Below are 20,734 nucleotides of genomic sequence, written 5' to 3'. Positions count from 1 at the left end.
ATGTTAACATTATTATATTATTTTGGTTATCTGTGTTGTTTATCAAGTTGAAAAAAAGTTATTTATATACAAATAAAGCTTATTATGACTTATGAAGGTATGGCTTATGAAGGTACATATTGTTTTTATGTATTAACCTACTTTTTAAAGTGATAATAAAGTTAATGACATAACTGTAGTAAGGTTTCTTTAAATGATTGTCCTAAATGATTGTTCTTATTAATAAGGTTGGAATAACCGACAATTTTCATGCTGCGATAAAGTGGCGACAACTTTTTTTGGGCCAGTGAAACCCCTGGGTCATGGTTCAAAATGGTCCATTGGTGATTGCAAAAGATCCACTTCTCCCTAAAACTGCCTCACTTCCCCCTCTCCAGAGCTTAGGGAGAAGTGACTTCTCCCTAAAATTGGAGTCTAGCTTGATCCCTGAGATAAACTGATAACAGCTTCTTGGTGAACAGCTCAACCAAAATATACCTGCAGGGGACAAAGATAAATGGAGTTAGACGTAGCAGAGATGTATATGCAGGGGTGTGATTTAGATACCACCTCAGGAGAGGAAAATGCCCGACCCCCTCCTTACAGGGTTCAAATCAACACTTCATTTCTTTATAGATCCAGCAAATTTGATAAATATTTGTAAAATTAGTTTGAGATTGAAAGGGACTACATCAGCTGAGTGGAGAAATCACACCCCTGATAAAAGCATTTGCACATGATTGTATTAGTCTGGTATTTTTCATGCTGATTTGGCAAGTTTGGCTGGCTGTCGGAATGATTGTAGACACTTTTTGTTAGAGCTTTTAAATTCTACCGTATGTGACAGAACATTTCCTTGTGTCTGATCAGTCCAATGTTAGTTGCAATTTTTCTTCTTCATCTGTGAATTGATTGCAACTGATAAAGATGCCTCATGGTGACCCAAGCAGGCTGTCAATAAGTAGTTACAGCCCTTTCTATCTAAGAAGCAAAGTGACATTGGCTACAAGAAACTAGCATAAAACATGACCAGCATAGTGTAACGCGCAGGTTGTTCAGGATTAATGTTGAGTGCTGCTCATCAGTATCTTAGAATCTGATATGAAACCTTCAAAATGTGAATTTATTCCATGTAGTCTTTAATTCCATTTTCTCATGGACTACAAATGGGTCAAAATACAAATCTGAGCGGTAAAGGGTTCAGCATGTAACACCAATACCTACCCTATACTCCAGATATCTATGGAAGGTCCATATCTCTCCTCCCCAAGCAGTAATTCAGGAGGCCGATACCACAGTGTGATCACCTTGTTGGTGTAGAGGCGCTCTCTATCTTCAGCGTCGTATAGACGACCCAGACCCCAGTCACCCAGTTTGATCTGACCCCTGAAAACATGGAGGAATGAGCCTCATTCTGTAATATCTGGGATAAATGCATGAACATTAAGTGTGGTTTCAGTTAAACAACAGATTTCATAACAGCAGAAAGTGTTGTCCCTGATTAGTCTGTGCAGACTGCACAGTTAAGTTGGATAAAAACTAGAAATGTGTCAAAAGGACATGGCTGCCCCTACTATATTTAACTGGATACAAAAAAGTTTACCACACATACATGTAATTTGAACAGCTAATACAGAATGTATGTACCCAACCATTGTAACTGTGGTTATAAGTGAAGCCTTTCTTCACATATGAGACAATGAACTTGAAGCAAGCATCATAGATGTTGCATACAATTTGTAGTCTTGAAAAAATCAAAAGTTTTGCCAATGCGCTAAAATGAAATGTGGACACATGAACATCTTCTATCACTCATACCAAATAAATATAAGACCTACGCACAAATTGTGTTTTTTCCACCATTTTGGGAATGGGGCCAGGTCCCTTTGGATAAGGAAATATCACATCTTTTTTTTTTTTAATTGGGAAATTAATGTTTATGTTTGAACAAAAATACAACACTATGAAGCGACTGACATGGCATACCATCCAAATATAATGATCATGCATTATAATTAATTTCAAATGTGTACATGTTGTATACTCACTTGTTATTGAGGAGAATATTGGAGCACTTGATGTCTCGATGCAGGAAGTTCTTCCTGTGGCAGTACTGCAGGCCCTCCAACAGCTGCTTCATGAAGGAGGCGATGTGGATCTCCTCAAACGTGACCAGGCCTGACTCCAGGATACCCATCAGGTCGTGGTCCATGTACTCAAACACCAGGTAGAAGGCACCTGCATGTGGCGAGACTGATTATAGTTCATTGTATGTCTCTATGCGACGATACTATAAAATGTGTTCTGTAATTCTATTTATAATGAGTGCACTTTTTCCAAACATTTTGCAGTCAGACAGAAAGAGTTATGCTCTGTATGTCACATGGTCAGACATTTAAAAGTTTTCATCAGACATGTTCAACTGTAATACGGTTTAAGTGGTCGCTGTACACAAACTTACAACATTTATGCGAACGGACTGACAGATGACTTCAACCTCATACCGTATTTTACCACGTATAGCGCTCAGGTATTTTACCTCCAAATTTTGACATTGATACAACCCTTTCCTGGTTGCTGAATTTTGAAAAATTTATTTCGTAGTCGCAAATTTTAATAACAGCCACCATTTTTTTTATTGCAGAAAACTACACCCTATAATGTTATAGACTGAAGGAGCCGTTGTTGAAACAACAAATACCAGTTAAGGGTAGGTATGAACGGGGAAGTGATCGTTTGGACAAAAATTAAAATATGAAAAATTGTTTTGTTGGAGTTTTCATACTTCTTAATTGACCACAGTTTTAGGGGCTGTTGTTATCAAGCAATGAAAGCAGATAAAGTTTGTTGTGAAGGAGCTGTGTTTTGCGATTTAAGCTTGGTGTGAATGGGACCTTTATGCACTTCGTAATTAAAGCTTTCATTGAGAAATATGTGCTAAACCTTGTTGAGTAATTTGAGACGCTAATAAAATTTGAGACCCTAATTGACACTTGAGAATGTTAAAATATGCAATCGCACCTCAGTGTATGTTAATATTGAGCGTTCAAAAGTTTTGCATGAAACGTTCACAGCGACAACGACACCCATGACAAAGAATGCCAAGGTTTCGATGCATTAGACATCAACAGAAGACGAGTAAAGACAACTTCCAGACCATCATGATGACAACAGCCCCATATTCACAAGAGAATAATCTTAAAAATTGCCTAAAATATAGTGCTATGCAATCCATGCTCCTTATCGTATAAACGCTCCCTTTAAAAAAAAAACAAGAGATGTGTTTGTCAGAAACACAATGCCCCCTAATGTGCCGCTGCTTTTTTTTTTTACCTTTGACCTTGAAGGATGACCTTGACCTTTCACCACTCAAAATGTGCAGTTCCATTAGATACACATGCATGCCAAATATCAAGTTGCTATGTTCAATATTTCAAAAGTTACTATGATATTAATTAGTGAAAACATCATTTTGAATGATAAATAATCATATTATAACGAAAAATTAACTTTTCTGAAAAAAAATATTTCACTATCAAATATATATATAACAAGGTATGCAACTCAAAATCACCCCATAACGGGGTTCATCGCTTTGAACAGCCATATCTTCATCAATTGTGCAGCGATTTTCACGATCTCGGTCTTATTCAACGCAGAAATGAATTTCCTTTCTGGAAATGTATATGTCTTGCAATATTTTTACAAATGCTGGGTCAACTTTTAAGAAATAACACGATACACAACACGCATGACCCAGTTGACAGTGATCATGTATTCTTTATGAATGAAATCTCCAGTTGTAAAGACACACCTCCGCATTGGACCAATGAAATCACTCGTATGTTTAAAATGTCAGTTAGTTGAAATGTATGTAAACAAAGGTTTCAAACGGCGCTGGACAGTTAGTCTTGATGCAGAATGTAACGACAAGAACGGTAATAATGTTTTTTCATACGTTTTATTGAATTATGGTATCGAACTACATGAACTTTGTAGGGAAGTTGCCCTTTTCACACATGTTAATCCCTTTTGTCAAAACACCGCAGACAGCAGTCTACACAATAGGTCAGTAGACAAACTTTGCATGTTTTCATCACGTCAAACACTTAAAATCCAGTTCCGCCCAGATGTCTTCTTTAATCAGTTTACAGTACAATTAGTGTTAAAATAATTACTAAAATACCATAACAATAAAGATTCGGCGTGTTCGATTTGAAATTATTTTAGAGGAAATATCAACTTATTCGCGATATAATTTTGTTAATAAATACCAAAGAAACTTTTAACCGAAATCAACAAAATTCAATGTTCTCTGCGCTACAAAGTTTGTATAAAAAAAATCAATACACGCACGCTTTGCAGGAGTATACATTGTACCTTGACCTTGTACATTGCAGCATAATTTTCGCACGCTTTTGTCGGGAAATATACATGATGACTGTATATTGGAAGCATTTGTAAACGTCGTGTTAACAATTAAAAATCGTAGTGTGTTTCGGATTACTAATTATTATTCTCATTTGGAAATTTTACGGAACATTTATTCTTGTGTCATATGTGTTATGATTTAAATATTAATTTGTCAAATGTATTATATTAGACTTATTCATATTGTAGACGTACTTGTGAATTAAAAAACATAATTTTTATACGTATTAATTTTCTATACAATTATCTTTTTTATACATGTACTACAGTATTTAAACAATTTATTATAACAATGTTTTTATTTTTTGGCATGCCCAGTAGCACACTGCTAACGCGGCGATCACTGATAAGAACGGAAAGTGTCTGCATTTACCGACTAGCCTAAAGTAATACACGCCGCGGGAAATAAGCGAACGCGGCGTAACGCCGAGCGTTTTATCGAGTTCACCTCTCTCTTCCAACGCCGCGTGAACACTCGCTAGCAGAAAAAAACCCGCGGAGGGAGCGCGTTTTTTGGGGAAAACGCGTGGAGTGTACTGTATACACAGGATAACCCGTAAAACCTAGACATGTAAACATGAATAAGCTTATTTCCAACGGGGTCCCTTCACCTATATCATCACCTATTTCACTCAATTTACTACTACTTTACTATATAACTAATTTATTTATTAACAACTAAGGTTGTTGTTTTTTTGCTATAAGAAAAATAAAGTAACTGATAATTTCAGTTTCTAACATTTCATGAAGCAGTCATCACCATCAATGAAAAAAAACCAACTCTTTTCGATACAGGAAAAAGACTCAAATGCTAACAATTTACTAAGATTTCAACATCAATAACCCATCTGATTTAACCATTAATAAAGCAGATACAAATCATACATCTAAGTAATATTCTTTACACGTACAGAACTGTTTAATTGATCCTCATTTTTTACCACCTTTTTAGAACATAAGTGAGACATTTTTGCAACATTTGTAAAATAGGAGCTGTGTTTGTGAAACACAAAGCCCCCCTACTGCGCAGCTTTGAAGCCATTTATTTGACCTTGAAGGATGACCTTGACCTTTCACCACTCAAAATATGCAGCTCCATGAGATACACATGCATGCCAAATATCAAGTTGTTATCTTCAATACTCCAAAAGTTGAACCAAGGTTAAAGATTTGGGACGGACACACGCAATGACAGACAGACAGTCCAAAAACAATATACCCCCGATCATTCGATCCGGGGCATAAAAAACAACACCATGAAACAAAATCATAATCTCGCCATCAGAACGCTGTTGAACATAACTATTTGTTTGCAAATGTATGAGGGGGAACGAAGAATCATGTCATTGACAAGGCATGCTCCCAGAATTCCTCATGGTTGCTATTGGAAACCAACATGACAGAACTGGCATATCTTGATACAGTCCCTTTCAAAGTGTATTTCCACAAATGACTATAGCAAAACTTAGCCTGTGTCAGCTACATGAATTTTCAAATACTAGTTATGTAAATTTATTTTGAATTCTTAATAACTATTTAAGCATAAGTCAACATTGACAAATAAATTATAAACAATTTAAACTTTCCCAGAGCCTGACAAGGCAGCACAAACTGACTCTTCATTATAGATGTCTGTGCAAGCCATTTCTATCAAGATCAGAAAACAATAAGGAATGTTCTCTTAATACTTAAACATTTATAGAAATGTCTGCAACTTTGAAAATGTCAATACGTATCTGATAGTCTTACTGTCATAGATGCTAATATTACTGGTATTAGATATACCAATGCATGGTAGTATCATATTGATCTGTTTCTAGATATCTGAGGTGGAACGAAGATACTTGCTATTGATTGGAAATGATCCCAGAATTCCCAAATGTTGCTATTATGAACCTTTAAGACAGAACTGGCATATCTTGGCACAGTCCCTTTCAATGCGTATTTCCATATTTAATAACAAGAGGACCAATATGGCCCTAGTTCGCTCACCTTTTTTTTACAAGGCCTTGTTCATTGCTTACCGGTTGTTGAAAATTCAGTACTCTAGAGCATATCAGATTGGTTCTCTGCTGTTTACTTTTGCAGTGTGAGCATATGATTAATTCTGATTGAGTACTGTCCATTTGCATGGGTTTTTTGCAATGCAAACATTTGCAAGTAATGTTAATTCTACATGTGTTTACAAGGTTTTCGTAAGATTTGGACCTAGAAATGTGGCCTCCAGAGTGTTTACAAGGTTTCTCTATAGCCAAATAAGGAAAACTGCCCCGCCCACTGGCGGCCATGTTTTTTAATGGACCGGAACCACTTTTGAACTCAACCGACATATCATCAACAAAAACATTTTGACAAAGTTACATGAAGATTGGGCATGAAATGTGACTTCTACAGTGTTTACAATATTTTTCTTTTTTTGACCTAGTGACATAGTTTTTGACCCAGCATTACCCAGTTTCAAACTTGATCGAGGTATCATTGGAACAAATCTTCTGACCAAGTTTCATGAAGATCGGACAAGAAATGGACTTTAGAGTGTTCAAAAGGTTTCTCTGTAGCAAAATAAGGAAAACTGCCCCTCCCACTGGCGGCCATGTTTTTCAACGGACAGGAACCACTTTTGAACTCAACCAACAGATTATTCAGACAAACATTTTGACAAAGTTATATGAAGATTGGGCAAGAAATGTGACTTCTACAATGTTTACAAGGTTTTTCTTTTTGTTTGACCTAGTGACTTAGTTTTTGACCCAGAATGACCCAGTTTCGAAGTCAATCGATGTATCATAAGGAAAAATCTTCTGACCAAGTTTCATGAAGATCTGACAATAAATGTGGCCTCTAGAGTGTTTACGAACAAATGTGGACGGACGGACGACAGACAGACCGAAGACGGACAAAGACCGGTCACAAAAGCTCACCTAAGCAATCAGGTGAGCTAAAAATATTGAACGGAAAAACAGTTTGATTCCTTCCTCACCTCTGTCGTTCCTGAAGTCAACTGCGTCCTGCTTGTCTGTGACTATCTCCATGAGGTTGATGATGGAGGGGTGGTTGAGTTGTCGCAGGATCTTGATCTCACGCACAGCTGTGATCGGGAAGCCCTCCTTCTCATTCTCTAGACGCACCTTCTTCAAGGCCACCAGGTCACCTAGCAACAGGAACAAACACATAGCAACAAGAACAGACCTACCTAGCAACAGGAACAGATCACATATCTACAGGAACAGGTCACTTAGCAACAGGAACAGATCATAGAGCAACTGGAACAGGTCACCTAGTAACAGGAATAGACTCGCCTAGCAACAGGAACAGACCATGTGGGTTTTTTTGGAGGAAGATAGTGAAGCTTTTGTTAGCCATTATAGGGCCATACTAATAATAGAAAGTCTTTTTTTCCTTATATCTACTCAGCCTATTCCAAATTTCTTTACAACTAGTGTCAGCATTGTTATGACATCTAAGGCTATCACGTTTAAACGTTCGAGTTTCTTGTTTTGCTCAAAAACATTTACCAAAACAGTTAAAGTTTAAACGACAGTCAGTATCAATATAATAAATATTGGGGTGCAAATAACGTAGCCGATTAGCCGTATGAAGTATATGGATGACGAACTGCGAAATCCGGGTTCTTGAGGAAAATCCAGGCTACTGAATTCGGCAGTAATTTATTTCTGATTGTTTAGCACAGACATAAACAGAAACTAACGGAAAATCTTTGCTACTTTCCGAAAATCTTACAACTTGGCAACGAAACAGTGCATATTCAGCAATATTTTAAGTGATTGATATGCAAAGTAAAACACTGCGGTAGCATGTTGAAAAGTAAAATTTTAACCAAATTATATATTGATTACGTTTTTGCTAGTTTACTGGTTTTTCATTTTCTGCGGTCAAACAATATGCACATTGTATTTCATGTGCAAAATACATACATTTTTTCGGAGTGTTGTTTTTGGATACAGTTTTTTTTATATCTATTTTAAATTATTTTCGACGTTATTTTAATTGTTTTTATAGAATGACGAAGACACATGTGGTGATACGGATGGTCTGGTTTATAATATTTTATGGTTTTTATATGACGTTATTGCGCGAATGGGATATGCACTGAATATTACTTCTGGAAAAAATTACTATTTTCAGTTTGTAAATGCGATGGTACTGATGATTTTTAAACGGATATTCTGGGATATCGTTCAAACGGTAACGTTTCGCTTATTACATTTCGTTTATACGTTAAGAAAAATCTGTAAACGTGATACGCTTAATGACATCACATTGAAACATGCAAATTTCATGAAGTATTTTTTTTTATGGGTGCAGAACTAAAAGAAACTAAGGTCAATAACTCTTATATTAGAGTGTAGGGAAATGGTTCTTGCACAACTTATCCTCATTTATATCTATACACCTAATAAGTTTCATGTTGAAATCTTATATAATTTCTGAGATATACCCCTAACAAGTTTGTGACAGACCGATGGACTGACTGACGAGGCAAAACACTATATCCCTCGGCCTTTGACAAGAGATAAAACAAAAGGGCCATGGTGGCCCTTGTTGCTTATCAGAGTAGCTAGTATTAATGTTAATAAGGGTTGTTAATGTGGTTTAGTGAAAAGAAAGGGTTTGTTGTTTTGGCAGATATATAAATACAGTCTACTCTCATTATCTCGAAGTCGGCAGGTAAGAGAAAAAATATCGAGATAACAAGAGTTTGAGATATCCGATTAGGAGAAAAAATGAGACGAAAATTTACCTTGTTTTTATCATCTACATACCTGCTAAGTGGTCTAACTAAAGCCGTCACCGTGTGGCATAATACTCTCTACTACCCTTTCTATTATCTGATGTATATGCGTTTTTACGAGGCACTATTACATTTGCTATTTAAATGCTTAAAGGGGCCTTTTCACAAATTTTTGCATGTTTTGAAGTTTGTCATTAAATGCTTTATATAGATAATTGTTAACATTGGATTTAAAAAGCTCTAGTAAAAAATCAAGAATAAAATTTGAAAAAAGGAAAAAAAAAAGGTAACCCTCAGCAGGGCACGAACCACTGACCGCTGGAGTCCTGGAGTAAAAGTATAAACCATTTAGACCACTCGGCCATCTTTCCGCATGCTATCAAATTTGTATTTTAAACTTTATATAAGCAATCATCGTAGTTCCACAAAATATAACGACAACAACTGAACTCTCCAAATTATTAATTCGTTTTGCGATGCAAAGCTTTATAATTTTCGTGTTTTTAAATTGTCAAAAGATTCATATAATGGCTATTTGAGAGCATGGTAAATGTTCAGTATTACTGTTTCCTCACAAATATCATAACCAAAAAGAAAATTTGCGAATCTGAAACAACTTTTTTCAATTTTGTCAATTTACTCAAACCTGAAAAGGCCCCTTTAAAATGACTTTTAAAGTGTTACTGAATTGCATGAACATATGCGGTTAATATCATTTTCTAAACTGTCGAGTAAACATCCGGTAACGTTGGTATTTAAAGTTATGATGCAATTGACGTCCAATCAAGACAAGGGTTTTTCATCTGAACATGCCTAAATCACGTTCCAGAATACTAAACTGTACATGTTCATTTTGTAATTTGAAATGCAAAGTTCAATCGATTATTAGTACAGGATAAAATAAACCCACAGGTTATAAAGTGACAGGTCTTACTCAAGTGTTAATGGCTAAAGACATTTAACGACATTTAACACTTGTGGTCATTGATGCAATTAAGGGATCAATTATCTACCGCACAGTATTGGGAGCAGCCGGGCCAAGAGGGACGGTGAAGTATCAAAAAAAAATTTTCTCACATTTGCCGACACTGGGGCAGTTATTGCACTTCAAGATAAACCACAGTAAATACATGTAAAATCGGGACTAGAGACAATTTTTTATATCAAAATATCGAATTTTTCGACATTAAGAATAAATAAAGAAGGACAAAAGTTGGGACATTGAGCTCACTTTTTCACATTGAGAAAATTGATATAACGAGAGTAGACTGTATATGCATCAGGGGTTGAAGAATCCACTCGACCACTCGCATATGCGAGTGAAGTTTACGGTCGGGCGAGTAAAATTTGTTAAATACTCGACCGACCGGGCGAGTGCTGTTTTTAAAGTTGAGAAATATAAATTCAGTTCCAGAACTCCTTCCACATCGATACAAATTGCGAACAATTTTTCGAACTAACAAAAAATACGTTTAGTACACAAAGAAACTACACTTTCGTTTTGACAATGAAAAATGACGTCACGGGCACAGTTAAAATAATTCTTGAAATCGGCTGCGCTCTTTTCGTCGTTGTAAGTGCTCTTAGCTAATCGATTAAAAGTGAATAAAACTGTTAAATATATTGGTCATTCCGTGAATTTTGATGTAAATATGAATAAAACAATAATACATCACTGATTAATTATAATACCACTTAAATTTAATGAAAAATAAACAGAAAAAATAATTATTGATAAACAGAATAATTCCGAATTTCGTGATCAGGAGCCTTAGGCAAAATTAACCATATTGTAACCGTTTGTCAATCAAGCGTGTCTTTCAGTAAAAGTTCGTCTGGAATATTAAAATGGAAAAGGGTTCTATTTTAAAATATCTGCAAGGTGGTGGCGACAGGGAACAGAAAGAATTAGAAAGGTCGTCAAAACAAGAAGCGGAAAGAATTGAGAAAAGGAAAGAGGTGCAGAAAACGTAAGGAAAGCAAATGTAATCCATCAGATAATGTAGTTAATTTGTTTGCATTTAGTGTCACTATGTTAAGTAGGTTTAAAAGGTTCTGGTTGATCATAACTATAAATATAGATATCTATTTTTTTAATGCAGGGCGAGTAGATTAAAGTGAAGGGCGAGTGGATTGTCAGGCCTACTCGCCCAGCAGGGTGAGTGGCTCTGGAAAAATTCTTCAACCCCTGTGCATCATAAGTTGTTTTGTGCGTGTGTTTTCATGTTGTGTGATATTTATTACTGATTGCATCAAAATTTTATTTTAGACTAGTGTTAACAATATTTTACTACAGTAATAGCTGGAAAAGTGCTCATTGAAAAAATCGAGATATCCAATGTTGAGATAACGAGAGTAGACTGTATATGCATCATAAGTTGTTTTGTGCGCGTGTTTTTATGTTGTGTGATATTTATTACTGATTGCAACAAAATTATATTTTAGACTAGAGTGTTAACAATATTTTAACTACAGCTAAATGTTAACAATATTTTAACTACAGCGATAGCTGGAAAAGTGTTCAACCCCCTAGCGGCCATGATTTTCAACAAACCAGAACCATCTTCGAACTCATACACGATATCATTAAAACAAATTTTTTGACAAAGTTTCATTAAGATTGGACATTAAATTTGACTTTTAGATTGTTAATAAGGTTTTACAAAAGATTTATACATGTAAGCAGTGTTTAAAAAAACAAAACATTTTGGGAATGGGGCCGGGTGCCTTGGGATTGAGAAAATTCGCTGTGTTTTGACTTACATAGGGAAATACCTTGATGTTGCTAAAAAATGCTTCAAAATTTAGAATAAAAGTATTTTCAGTCTTAATTTACTAAGGTTGAACTTTTCAAGTTGGATGGGAGATCAACAAAATGTTGAGATCTAAAAAAAAATTTTTTCGGGGGGGAAACCTTCAAATACAATATTTAGGTCCCATTTGAGACAAATATCTACTTTTTTCTAGTGGAAATGGACCCTAATACAGGACACTGATAAGGAAAACTGGCAGTAGTTTTTTAACAAACTGGAACCATTTTCAAACTCGTCCAAGATATCATATAGACACGTGTTCCAACCATGTCTCATGAGATTGGACAATAAATGCGGCTTCAAGAGTGTTAACAAGGTAAATGTTCAGGACGCACAGCGGAAAAAGGCAATCACAAAAGCTCACCATGAGCACAGCGTAAGCTAACAAATAGCAATTCAAAAATTAGAATCAAATGAACTTGTACTTAATAATAAGATTTGACTGAGCTTTTGATAATTCAAAATGCTTGTAGGCTAAATTGCTTTTCATTCAGTGGGCTGTTTTAAAAGGATTAATGAACCTCATTATGGGAAAATGGGGTTTAATGCATGTGCGTTAAGTGTCGTCACAGATTAGCTTGAGCAACGCTCACTAGCTAATCAGTGATAACATTTTTCGCATTAATTGTATGTTTGTTTAAGGAAGAAAAAGAAAAACTCAAATCTATTGGAAAGTGTCCTCATGCAATCATGAGCATCTGCATACTGCACAGGCTAATAAGGGATGACAAATAACGCACTTTCAATAAGCCTCATTTTCCATAGCAAGGCTCCAATGAGCTCCCTACCAGTGCGACTGTCCTTGGCCTTGTACACCTGTCCAAATGTGCCCTCTCCAATAATCTCTATGATGTTGAACAGGTCCACGCACCTCTCCCCCCACTCCCCCTTCAACCGCTCACGATTAGAACGGTTCTGGCAAATCCTGTGACAAACAGATGGATTGACAAGTAAGAACATGTGCAAGATTAACAGTGTCAATGCTTAACTACCATGGCAATAAATCAATAATACACCAAACAAGGGGAACATAATTGTTTAAATATTAAGTTCCAACTTTTAACTTCTAAACTACCTTGCAATACATGATGATGTAATACAACAAACATGAGGAATAAAGTTAAATATACTTAATTTAATTCTTTAAAATGAAAATAGAACATGTGAAATTATTATTCATTCTTAATTTGATAAGATACTTATAAAATGAGAGAAAGTAAATATATGCTACATTTTGTATGTTAGAAATCTTCTTTTTTTAAATCCTAAATTTATTGCTTAAATAATGAAAGCAGATAAAAAGGAAATTTGTTTAATTCTAAATTTCCATTCAGGCACAGAGCTAACACGGAAAACACACATGTTGCTTAGAAGCAATCAATGTGTATTATGCATTACATATACAATAGTCAGCAAGTCACTGAATTTTCAAACTTTTGTAACTTGTTGGACAATCAACTCTAATCAAAGAACTTTCTTAATAAATTTTGGTTTAAAAGGGTTCATTACCAACCTAAAGATTCTGATGATCTATCAGCAAGCAGCATTAAACCTGAACAGCCTGCGAGTTACTCGCAGGCAGTTCAGATTTTATGCTGGTTGCTCATTATATAACAAGAAATGTGTTTGTCAGAAACACTATGTCCCCTTGTGCGCCTCTTTGATTTAGTATTTTTGACCTTGAAGGATCACCTTGACCTTGACCTTTCACCACTCAAAATGTGCAGCTCCATGAGATACATATGCATGCCAAATATCAAGTTGCTATCTTCAATATTGCAAAAGTTATTGCAAATGTTAAAGTTGGCGCAAACCAACCAACCAACAGACCAACAGACAGGGCAAAGACAATATGTCCCCCACTATAGTGGTGGGGGACATAAAAAGCCATTTTAACTTTACTTCCGAGTGGGCAATGGTTATGCAGACCTTGGTCGTTTAGTTTTGGCCTCCTTCTTATCTGCCGCCTCAATGCTGGTGTCAGGGGTGGACTTGTTGTCCTCGTTGTCTATCTCGTCCATCATGGGGGGCATCGGCAGGTCAGTGAGGCGACCTCGGCGCTGGGGGCTGGCTGCTCGTTGCTCTCTGTAACCACTGCAATATTGTTACCCATGGGTAAATTGTTACCAAGCGAACATTGGGTGGTTGTAAAATTAGGTTGGGTTATTCACACATAACTGATTCACAATTTTTGCATCTTCAGTGCCATGAAGCCATACTCTTATACTACTTGTTCAGTAGTATGTAACCAATTTTGGTGTAAAATGTAAACAGCCAAACAAACTAGAGTTTTGTCACAGACGTGACGAATACCCCCACATGACGCATTGATAAAGAATATTTTGCATGTTGTCTTCACAAAAAACACCAGACACCATGCACAATGTTTAAAACGCACTAAGTGACCCCGTGACCTTGTTTTTGACCCGGCATGGCCCATGTTCGAATTTGACCTACATATCATTTAGATACAACTTCTCACCAAGTGTGGTGAGGCTCAGATGTAAACTACTTATATAAGAGAGCCGACACCATGCTGAATGTGTAAAACGTACTAAGTGACCCCGTGACCTAGTTTTTGATCTGGCGTGGCCCATGTTCGTACTTGGCCTTAAGATCATCTAGATAAAACTTCTGACCAAGTTTGGTGAAGATCTGATGAAAACTTTTGAATTAGAGAAAGGACACCATACTGATGTTAAAAAACGCACTAAGTGACCCCTTTACCTAGTTTTTGACCCGGCATGATCGATATTCAAACTTGACCTAGACATCATCTAGATACAACATCTGACCAAGTTTGGAGAAGATCAGATGAAAAAACTTGAATTAGAGAGCAGACACTTAATACCGACCGACAAACAGACCAGATAGACCGAAAAGCTCACTCCTATATACCCCGTTTGTGGGGTATAATTACCGGTACTGATTATCAATTGTACATATATACAATTCTTACTTTTAACAAGAGGGCCATGATGGCCCTGAATCGCTCACCTGACACCAAATACAATCCCAACCCAGATTTCATCAACAAGATAAACATTCCGACCAAATTTCATAAAGATTAGATGAAAACTGTGACCTCTATTGTCTACACAAGGTTTTTCTATTATTTGACCTAGTGACCTAGTTTTTGACCCCAGGTGACCAAAATACAATCCCAACCCAGATTTCATCAAGATAAACATTCTGATTAAATTTTATAAAGATTGGATGAAAACTGTGACCTCTATTGTCTGCACAAGGTTTTTCTATGATTTGACCTAGTGAGCTAGTTTTTGACCCCAGATAACCCAAATACACTCCCGACCCAGATTTCATCAAGATAAACATTCTGACCAAATTTCATAAAGATTGGATGAAAACTGTGACCTCTATTGTCTATACAAGGTTTTTCTCTTACTTGACCTAGTTTTTGACCCCAGATGACCCAAAAACAATCCCAACCCAGATTTCATCAAGATAAACATTCTGACCAAATTTCATAAAGATTGGATGAAAACTGTGACCACTACTGTCTACACAAACAAATTGTTGACGGTTTTTCTATTATTTGACCTAGTGACCTAGTTTTTTACCTCAGATGACGCAAATATAATCACAAACCAGATTTCATCAAGATAAACATTCTGACCAAATTTCATAAAGATTGGATGAAAACTGCGACCTTTATTGTCTACACAAGGTTAGTCTTTTATTTGACTTAGTTTTTGACCAAGTTACCTAGTTTTTGACCCCAGATGACACCAATACAATCCCAACCCAGCTTTATCAAGATAAACATTCTAACCAAATTTCATAGAGAGTGGATAAAAACCGTGACCTCTACTGTCTACACAAGGTTTTTCTATTGTTTGACCTCGTTTTTGACCTAGTGACCTAGTTTTTGACCGAAGATGACCCATATACAATCCCAACCCAGATTTCATCAAGATAAACATTCTAACCAAATATCATAAAGATTGGATGAAAACTGCGACCTCTACTGTCAACACAAAGGTTTTTCTAATATTTGACCTAGTGACCTAGTTTTTGACCACAGATGACCCAAATACAATCCCAACCTAGATTTCATCAAGATAAACATTCTGACCAAATTTCACAAAGATTGGATGCAAACTGCGACCTGTATTGTCTACACAAGGTTTTTCTATTATTTGACCTATTAATTGACCTAGTGACCTAGTTTTTGACCCCAGATGATCCAAATACAATCCCAACCCAGATTTCATCAAAATGAACATTCTGACCAAATTTCATAAAGATTGGATGAAAACTGTGACCTCTACTGTCTACACAAACTAATTGTTGACGGACGCACGCACACACATATGGACGCTGGACATCACACGATCACATAAGTTCACCATGTCACTTTGTGACAGTGAGCTAAAAATGGGGATTATGTATTAAATACCGAGTCCAGTGCATAGTTTTCAAATGTCAGTTATAAATAGCACATTTTAATTGACGGTCGAGTCAACTTACGCAAACCTGGTTAACCCTTTCCCACATAGAGACGTATTTTGATGCATTTGTAGTCTCTCAGAAAGTTAAATTTATTCAAAGACCTTTCTTACTAGTAGTGCTGCAACAATATACCGGTATATCGGTTTATATCCCAATACGCAATCCGCATATTGTATTGCGATACGATTTTCGTCATACCGGTACGAAAATTTTACAAATATGCATCTACATTTCGTTCAGAAAAGCCATCCAAAATAATGATATCAAGGTAAACAAAACCAAGCGGTATTTTGTAAAAATAAATTGTTACGTAAAAATGTCATTCTAAAAAGTCTATTATACAGAGTAGCGTTGTTACATGGGAGCATTCATTCTATGCTTTTAAACGAATTATCGTTGAATTAATTACGCACAACTAAATGTTTTGTTGAGTCTGAAATGAGCATTATTAAATTTGTAATCCGAATTTCCGAAACACGCTTCCGAAATGTAATGCTAACGCGACAATAAAAAAAGTGCTTTATTCTTTTTCTCAATAAAAAGCGCGCGAAAATTATACAGACATGTAGAACGTCGCGTGCAAAGTGTGGGTGTATTTGTGTTGTATAAAACGGGAACATCACGTCAGGCGATTTACGCGTGTTCAGTGGAAAAAAAAACGCCCGATTGGAAGTTATTTCATCACATCTTTAAATAGTAACAAATGCCAAAATATATTTGATATTTAAGAAAATTGGTGAATGTTTGTGTTTTGCAACTTTTGTGTTATTCTTGAGCATTTTTATACTAAACATTTACCAGAATTTGCTTTAAAACTGGAATATACGGGATTATCGGGTAATTGGCGAGTTATAATTCTGGTACAAGTAAGCAATATATTGCGATATATTGCAATACGGGTTTTTGAACTGACAATATATCGCAATACGCTTTTTGGCGTATTGTTGCAGCACTACTTACTAGATTCAAATTTTAAAGGCTTCATTTCCAACCCTTAGATACTGATGAGTAGCAAACAGCATAAAACCTGAACAGACTGCGAGTTACTCGCAGGCTGTTCTGGCTTTATGCTGTTTGCACATTGCCATTTTCACTTTGCTTCCGAGTGGGAAAGGGTTAATTCAGAGGCAGGTTATCATACTGAACATGAGGCTCAGAGTCCCACTTTAGACAGTTGATACTTTCAAGCATGACTTCATTTAAAAGAGTGTTTGGTTTAATAAACTCGTTGTTTAGTGTTTATAGAAACAGGATTTCGCAGGAAATCATTCACCACTTTGATGTTATTATGCAACTTATTGTATGTACATGTTTGATAAAAAGTTTTCAGCACAATTAATAAATTTCCCAACTTGGATGAGAACACTGCAAATTTTCCAAATTTAACCTGCAGTATCGGTACCATTCCTGCACTGAAGGGTTGTCATTATTAACCGATTGCCGATCGAATTCATCTGTTAAAATCGCCAGAAAATCGGTTGTTATTCCTGAATCTTTCAAAATTGCAATCGGAAGTTTTGATCACGCAAACCGACAATAATTGATGAGGAATAACCGTAGTATAGTAGAGCGACGCCAGGTCATTCAATCAGTCCATTAATTCCGCCTAAAAGCTACTGTTTTTAATGAATTTCTCAGCGAGTGGCCAATATTGATTTTTCCAGCTGTCAATCAAATTCTTCTTGGTAAGCACGTCAACCAATCAGCGCTCAGGCAGCCAAATACATGCCAAACCCACGTGAAACTGTATCAAATAGCTGTACATTTCACAGATTATTACTGATCGTATCTAAACGAATGTAGCACTGTAGAGCGTAATTAACTAGATTTTTTAGTTAGAGAAAAGGTTTCCACATATTAAAAAATGCTCTTCGATTTTCTATCAAAATAAGATACTTGCGACCGCTGCGCTATGAAGTTGTTATTCAGCATCTAAATATTAAAATCCTCGCTTTCACCGAGGAAGAATGACATGATGTTATACATGAAGTCTAATTTTGGCGTGATTTTCATCTGTACATGAAAAACACGAGAAATGTGTCTCTGTTGCTAGAATTTTCTTAATTTTCCGTGAATAATGAAATCTGAAAATGATTTCGGATAACACATTTAATTACACGCATTTGAAAATACTTACTGTGAAACCATTATTAATCGTCAGGCATTAATTTTCATAAATTTCGTCAGTCGACCGATCGGCGAATTTAAGATCCTAACGAACAATCGTGCTCTATGTTTGAACAAAAACAAACACTAAGTTGAACAATATTTTAAAACTTTACTGTAGACATGAGGCATTAAATTCCAACATAATCCATGCACACATTCACTGCTGTTTCGTAATCAAGATTAATCCGGTTTTGACACAAAGGGATGTAGATTACACAAGGTACTTAACTGCAGGTTTTTTTTTCCACTCTTTGGGAAGATAGCCCATGGCTTTGGAATTGGGAATTTTATCGGCATTTTCATGAAATTGGGAAAATAAATTCATTAGCCTTTTTTTCCACACGAAAAGTCCACTGATTAGGGAAATACTAAATTTGATTTAACTCTTTATGATCATTCAAATTAAAAGAAAAAAATAATATAATACTTTGTTAGATGTAATTGAATTAAAATTGAGATAAAATACACATAAGACTTCTTTCTAAAAAAAAAAAAAAAAAAAAAAAAAAAATTTTTTTTTTTTTTTTTTTTTTTTGGCAATTGGGAATTTTTTGCCACATTTTGGGAACAAAGTATACTTTTTGGGATTGGGAACATAGCCGAATTTCGGCTATAAAATCGGGCCAAAAAAAACCCTGAACTGACACGTTACACTTCTTTAAAACGCGTGTGCAGTACAGCTGTATCGAATACCTTGACTTCGTTTATGTAGAATGGTAATGAATTAGCGCTAATTGTTAATAACTTTATTACCCATTAGGTGCATTGTGTTTTTCAGGGGTGTTGCATATTAGCCATCACGCAGCGAATGCCGATGAAAGACAATAAACCAAATGAAAAGATGACAATGTGTTATCAACATGCGTATTTATCACAAATTAATAAAGAATATTTTAATTGCTGTTTGTTGTTTGATTGTTTGCGTTTAACCACACTTATTACTATTTTATATGTATCAATTTATTTATTTCTAAATTATTTACATTATTGATTTATATACCGGTAGTTTACTTTTGGCAATTATAATAATAGAATAAGACTAAATGGCAATTGGTTCGTTGTTACAAACAATCGTTAACGGTTATTCAAACCCACTTGTCCGCTAATCAAAACAATGAACGTGTGAATGGCATACATTAAGAGGGTCCATTACTGTCCCTTGATAACAAAAGACTACTTAATTGGCATGTGACAAACAGGCCCCACCTCCTGCAGTGATTCTCAAGTGTGTTCCTGCATTCGTACCACGATTTTTCGCAACTGCGATTGACCGCGAATATGTATTACACACAAATCGGATATTGACTGACGCATTTTTTTAAAAATCAAAATAAGAAATCGGTGAATTTAAGTGCTGACGAAATCGTCATTTTTATAAAAATGACGAAATTTTGTGCTTTCGAAAATAAATGGTTTCACAGTAAATTAAATAATGCATTTTGTTATACAAATGGTCATAACACATAATATAATAAGTAGGTAAATAACCTGTTTTGCGATTGCCAACCTATGCATACATATAGGTCTACATGCATGCATGAATGACCTGACAAGTTATATAACGATCCGGAATTAAAAGTACTTGGTAAAATTTAAAGAAAGACGCGTTTTTATTCTCAGAAATTCACTTTCACTTTCGCAAACTTTTCTGAAAGGAGGTACAGTACAGCTCACGCAAAACAAACATATTCCGCGATCCGCGGAGTCAGACGCCATCTTGTGTTCGCGGAGTCGACTCGAAATCGACTATCTGGTCGCCGAGTAGCCGCGTCTGTCCGCCGAGGCACTCCGCATCTCGTCTCCGCGACGCGCCTCGGCATGATGCCGAGTAATTTGTTGATGATGTCGAGTCATTCGGCAGACAATCGTATTAATTATAATTTACTATGTACATGTACCTCGGATAGAAATGGACTCCGAGTTTCGCATCATAAAATTTATTACATGGAGCGTTACTACGTTGCGAAACAATTCACTACATAATACATTGACAATAAGGTTTTGCATCATCTGTCCAAATTATCTTTATTAACTGTTTCTTAACCCTTTCCCTGATAGATGCGTATAATCCCGAGTCTATCGTTTCCCCGATACATGCGTTTATGACTGTCATTAT

General features: G+C 35.9%; 1 protein-coding gene across 2 annotated transcripts in view; it reads right to left on the bottom strand.

Annotated features, from left to right (window-relative positions):
- Positions 1–20,734, bottom strand: part of LOC127856164 (cyclin-dependent kinase 12-like) — a 69,983-nt gene that overhangs the window by 25,589 nt on the left and 23,660 nt on the right. Inside the window, exons 5-9 of one of the 2 annotated variants that reach the window (XM_052392194.1) lie at positions 13,906–14,070; positions 12,765–12,901; positions 7,391–7,561; positions 2,028–2,217; positions 1,204–1,365 (exon numbers count right to left, since the gene is read on the bottom strand). In XM_052392194.1, the coding sequence (XP_052248154.1) occupies positions 1,204–1,365; positions 2,028–2,217; positions 7,391–7,561; positions 12,765–12,901; positions 13,906–14,070 (825 nt within the window). The remainder of the gene's footprint in view (positions 1–1,203; positions 1,366–2,027; positions 2,218–7,390; positions 7,562–12,764; positions 12,902–13,905; positions 14,071–20,734) is intronic. The other variant, XM_052392195.1, reaches the window with a different exon arrangement.

This window comes from Dreissena polymorpha, chromosome 13 (genome assembly GCF_020536995.1).
Source record: "Dreissena polymorpha isolate Duluth1 chromosome 13, UMN_Dpol_1.0, whole genome shotgun sequence".
In the NCBI taxonomy this organism is placed as follows: Eukaryota; Metazoa; Mollusca; class Bivalvia; order Myida; family Dreissenidae; genus Dreissena; species Dreissena polymorpha.
The sequence above is the reverse complement of the archived record's forward strand: the minus strand, read 5'-3'. Positions and strand labels throughout refer to the sequence as shown.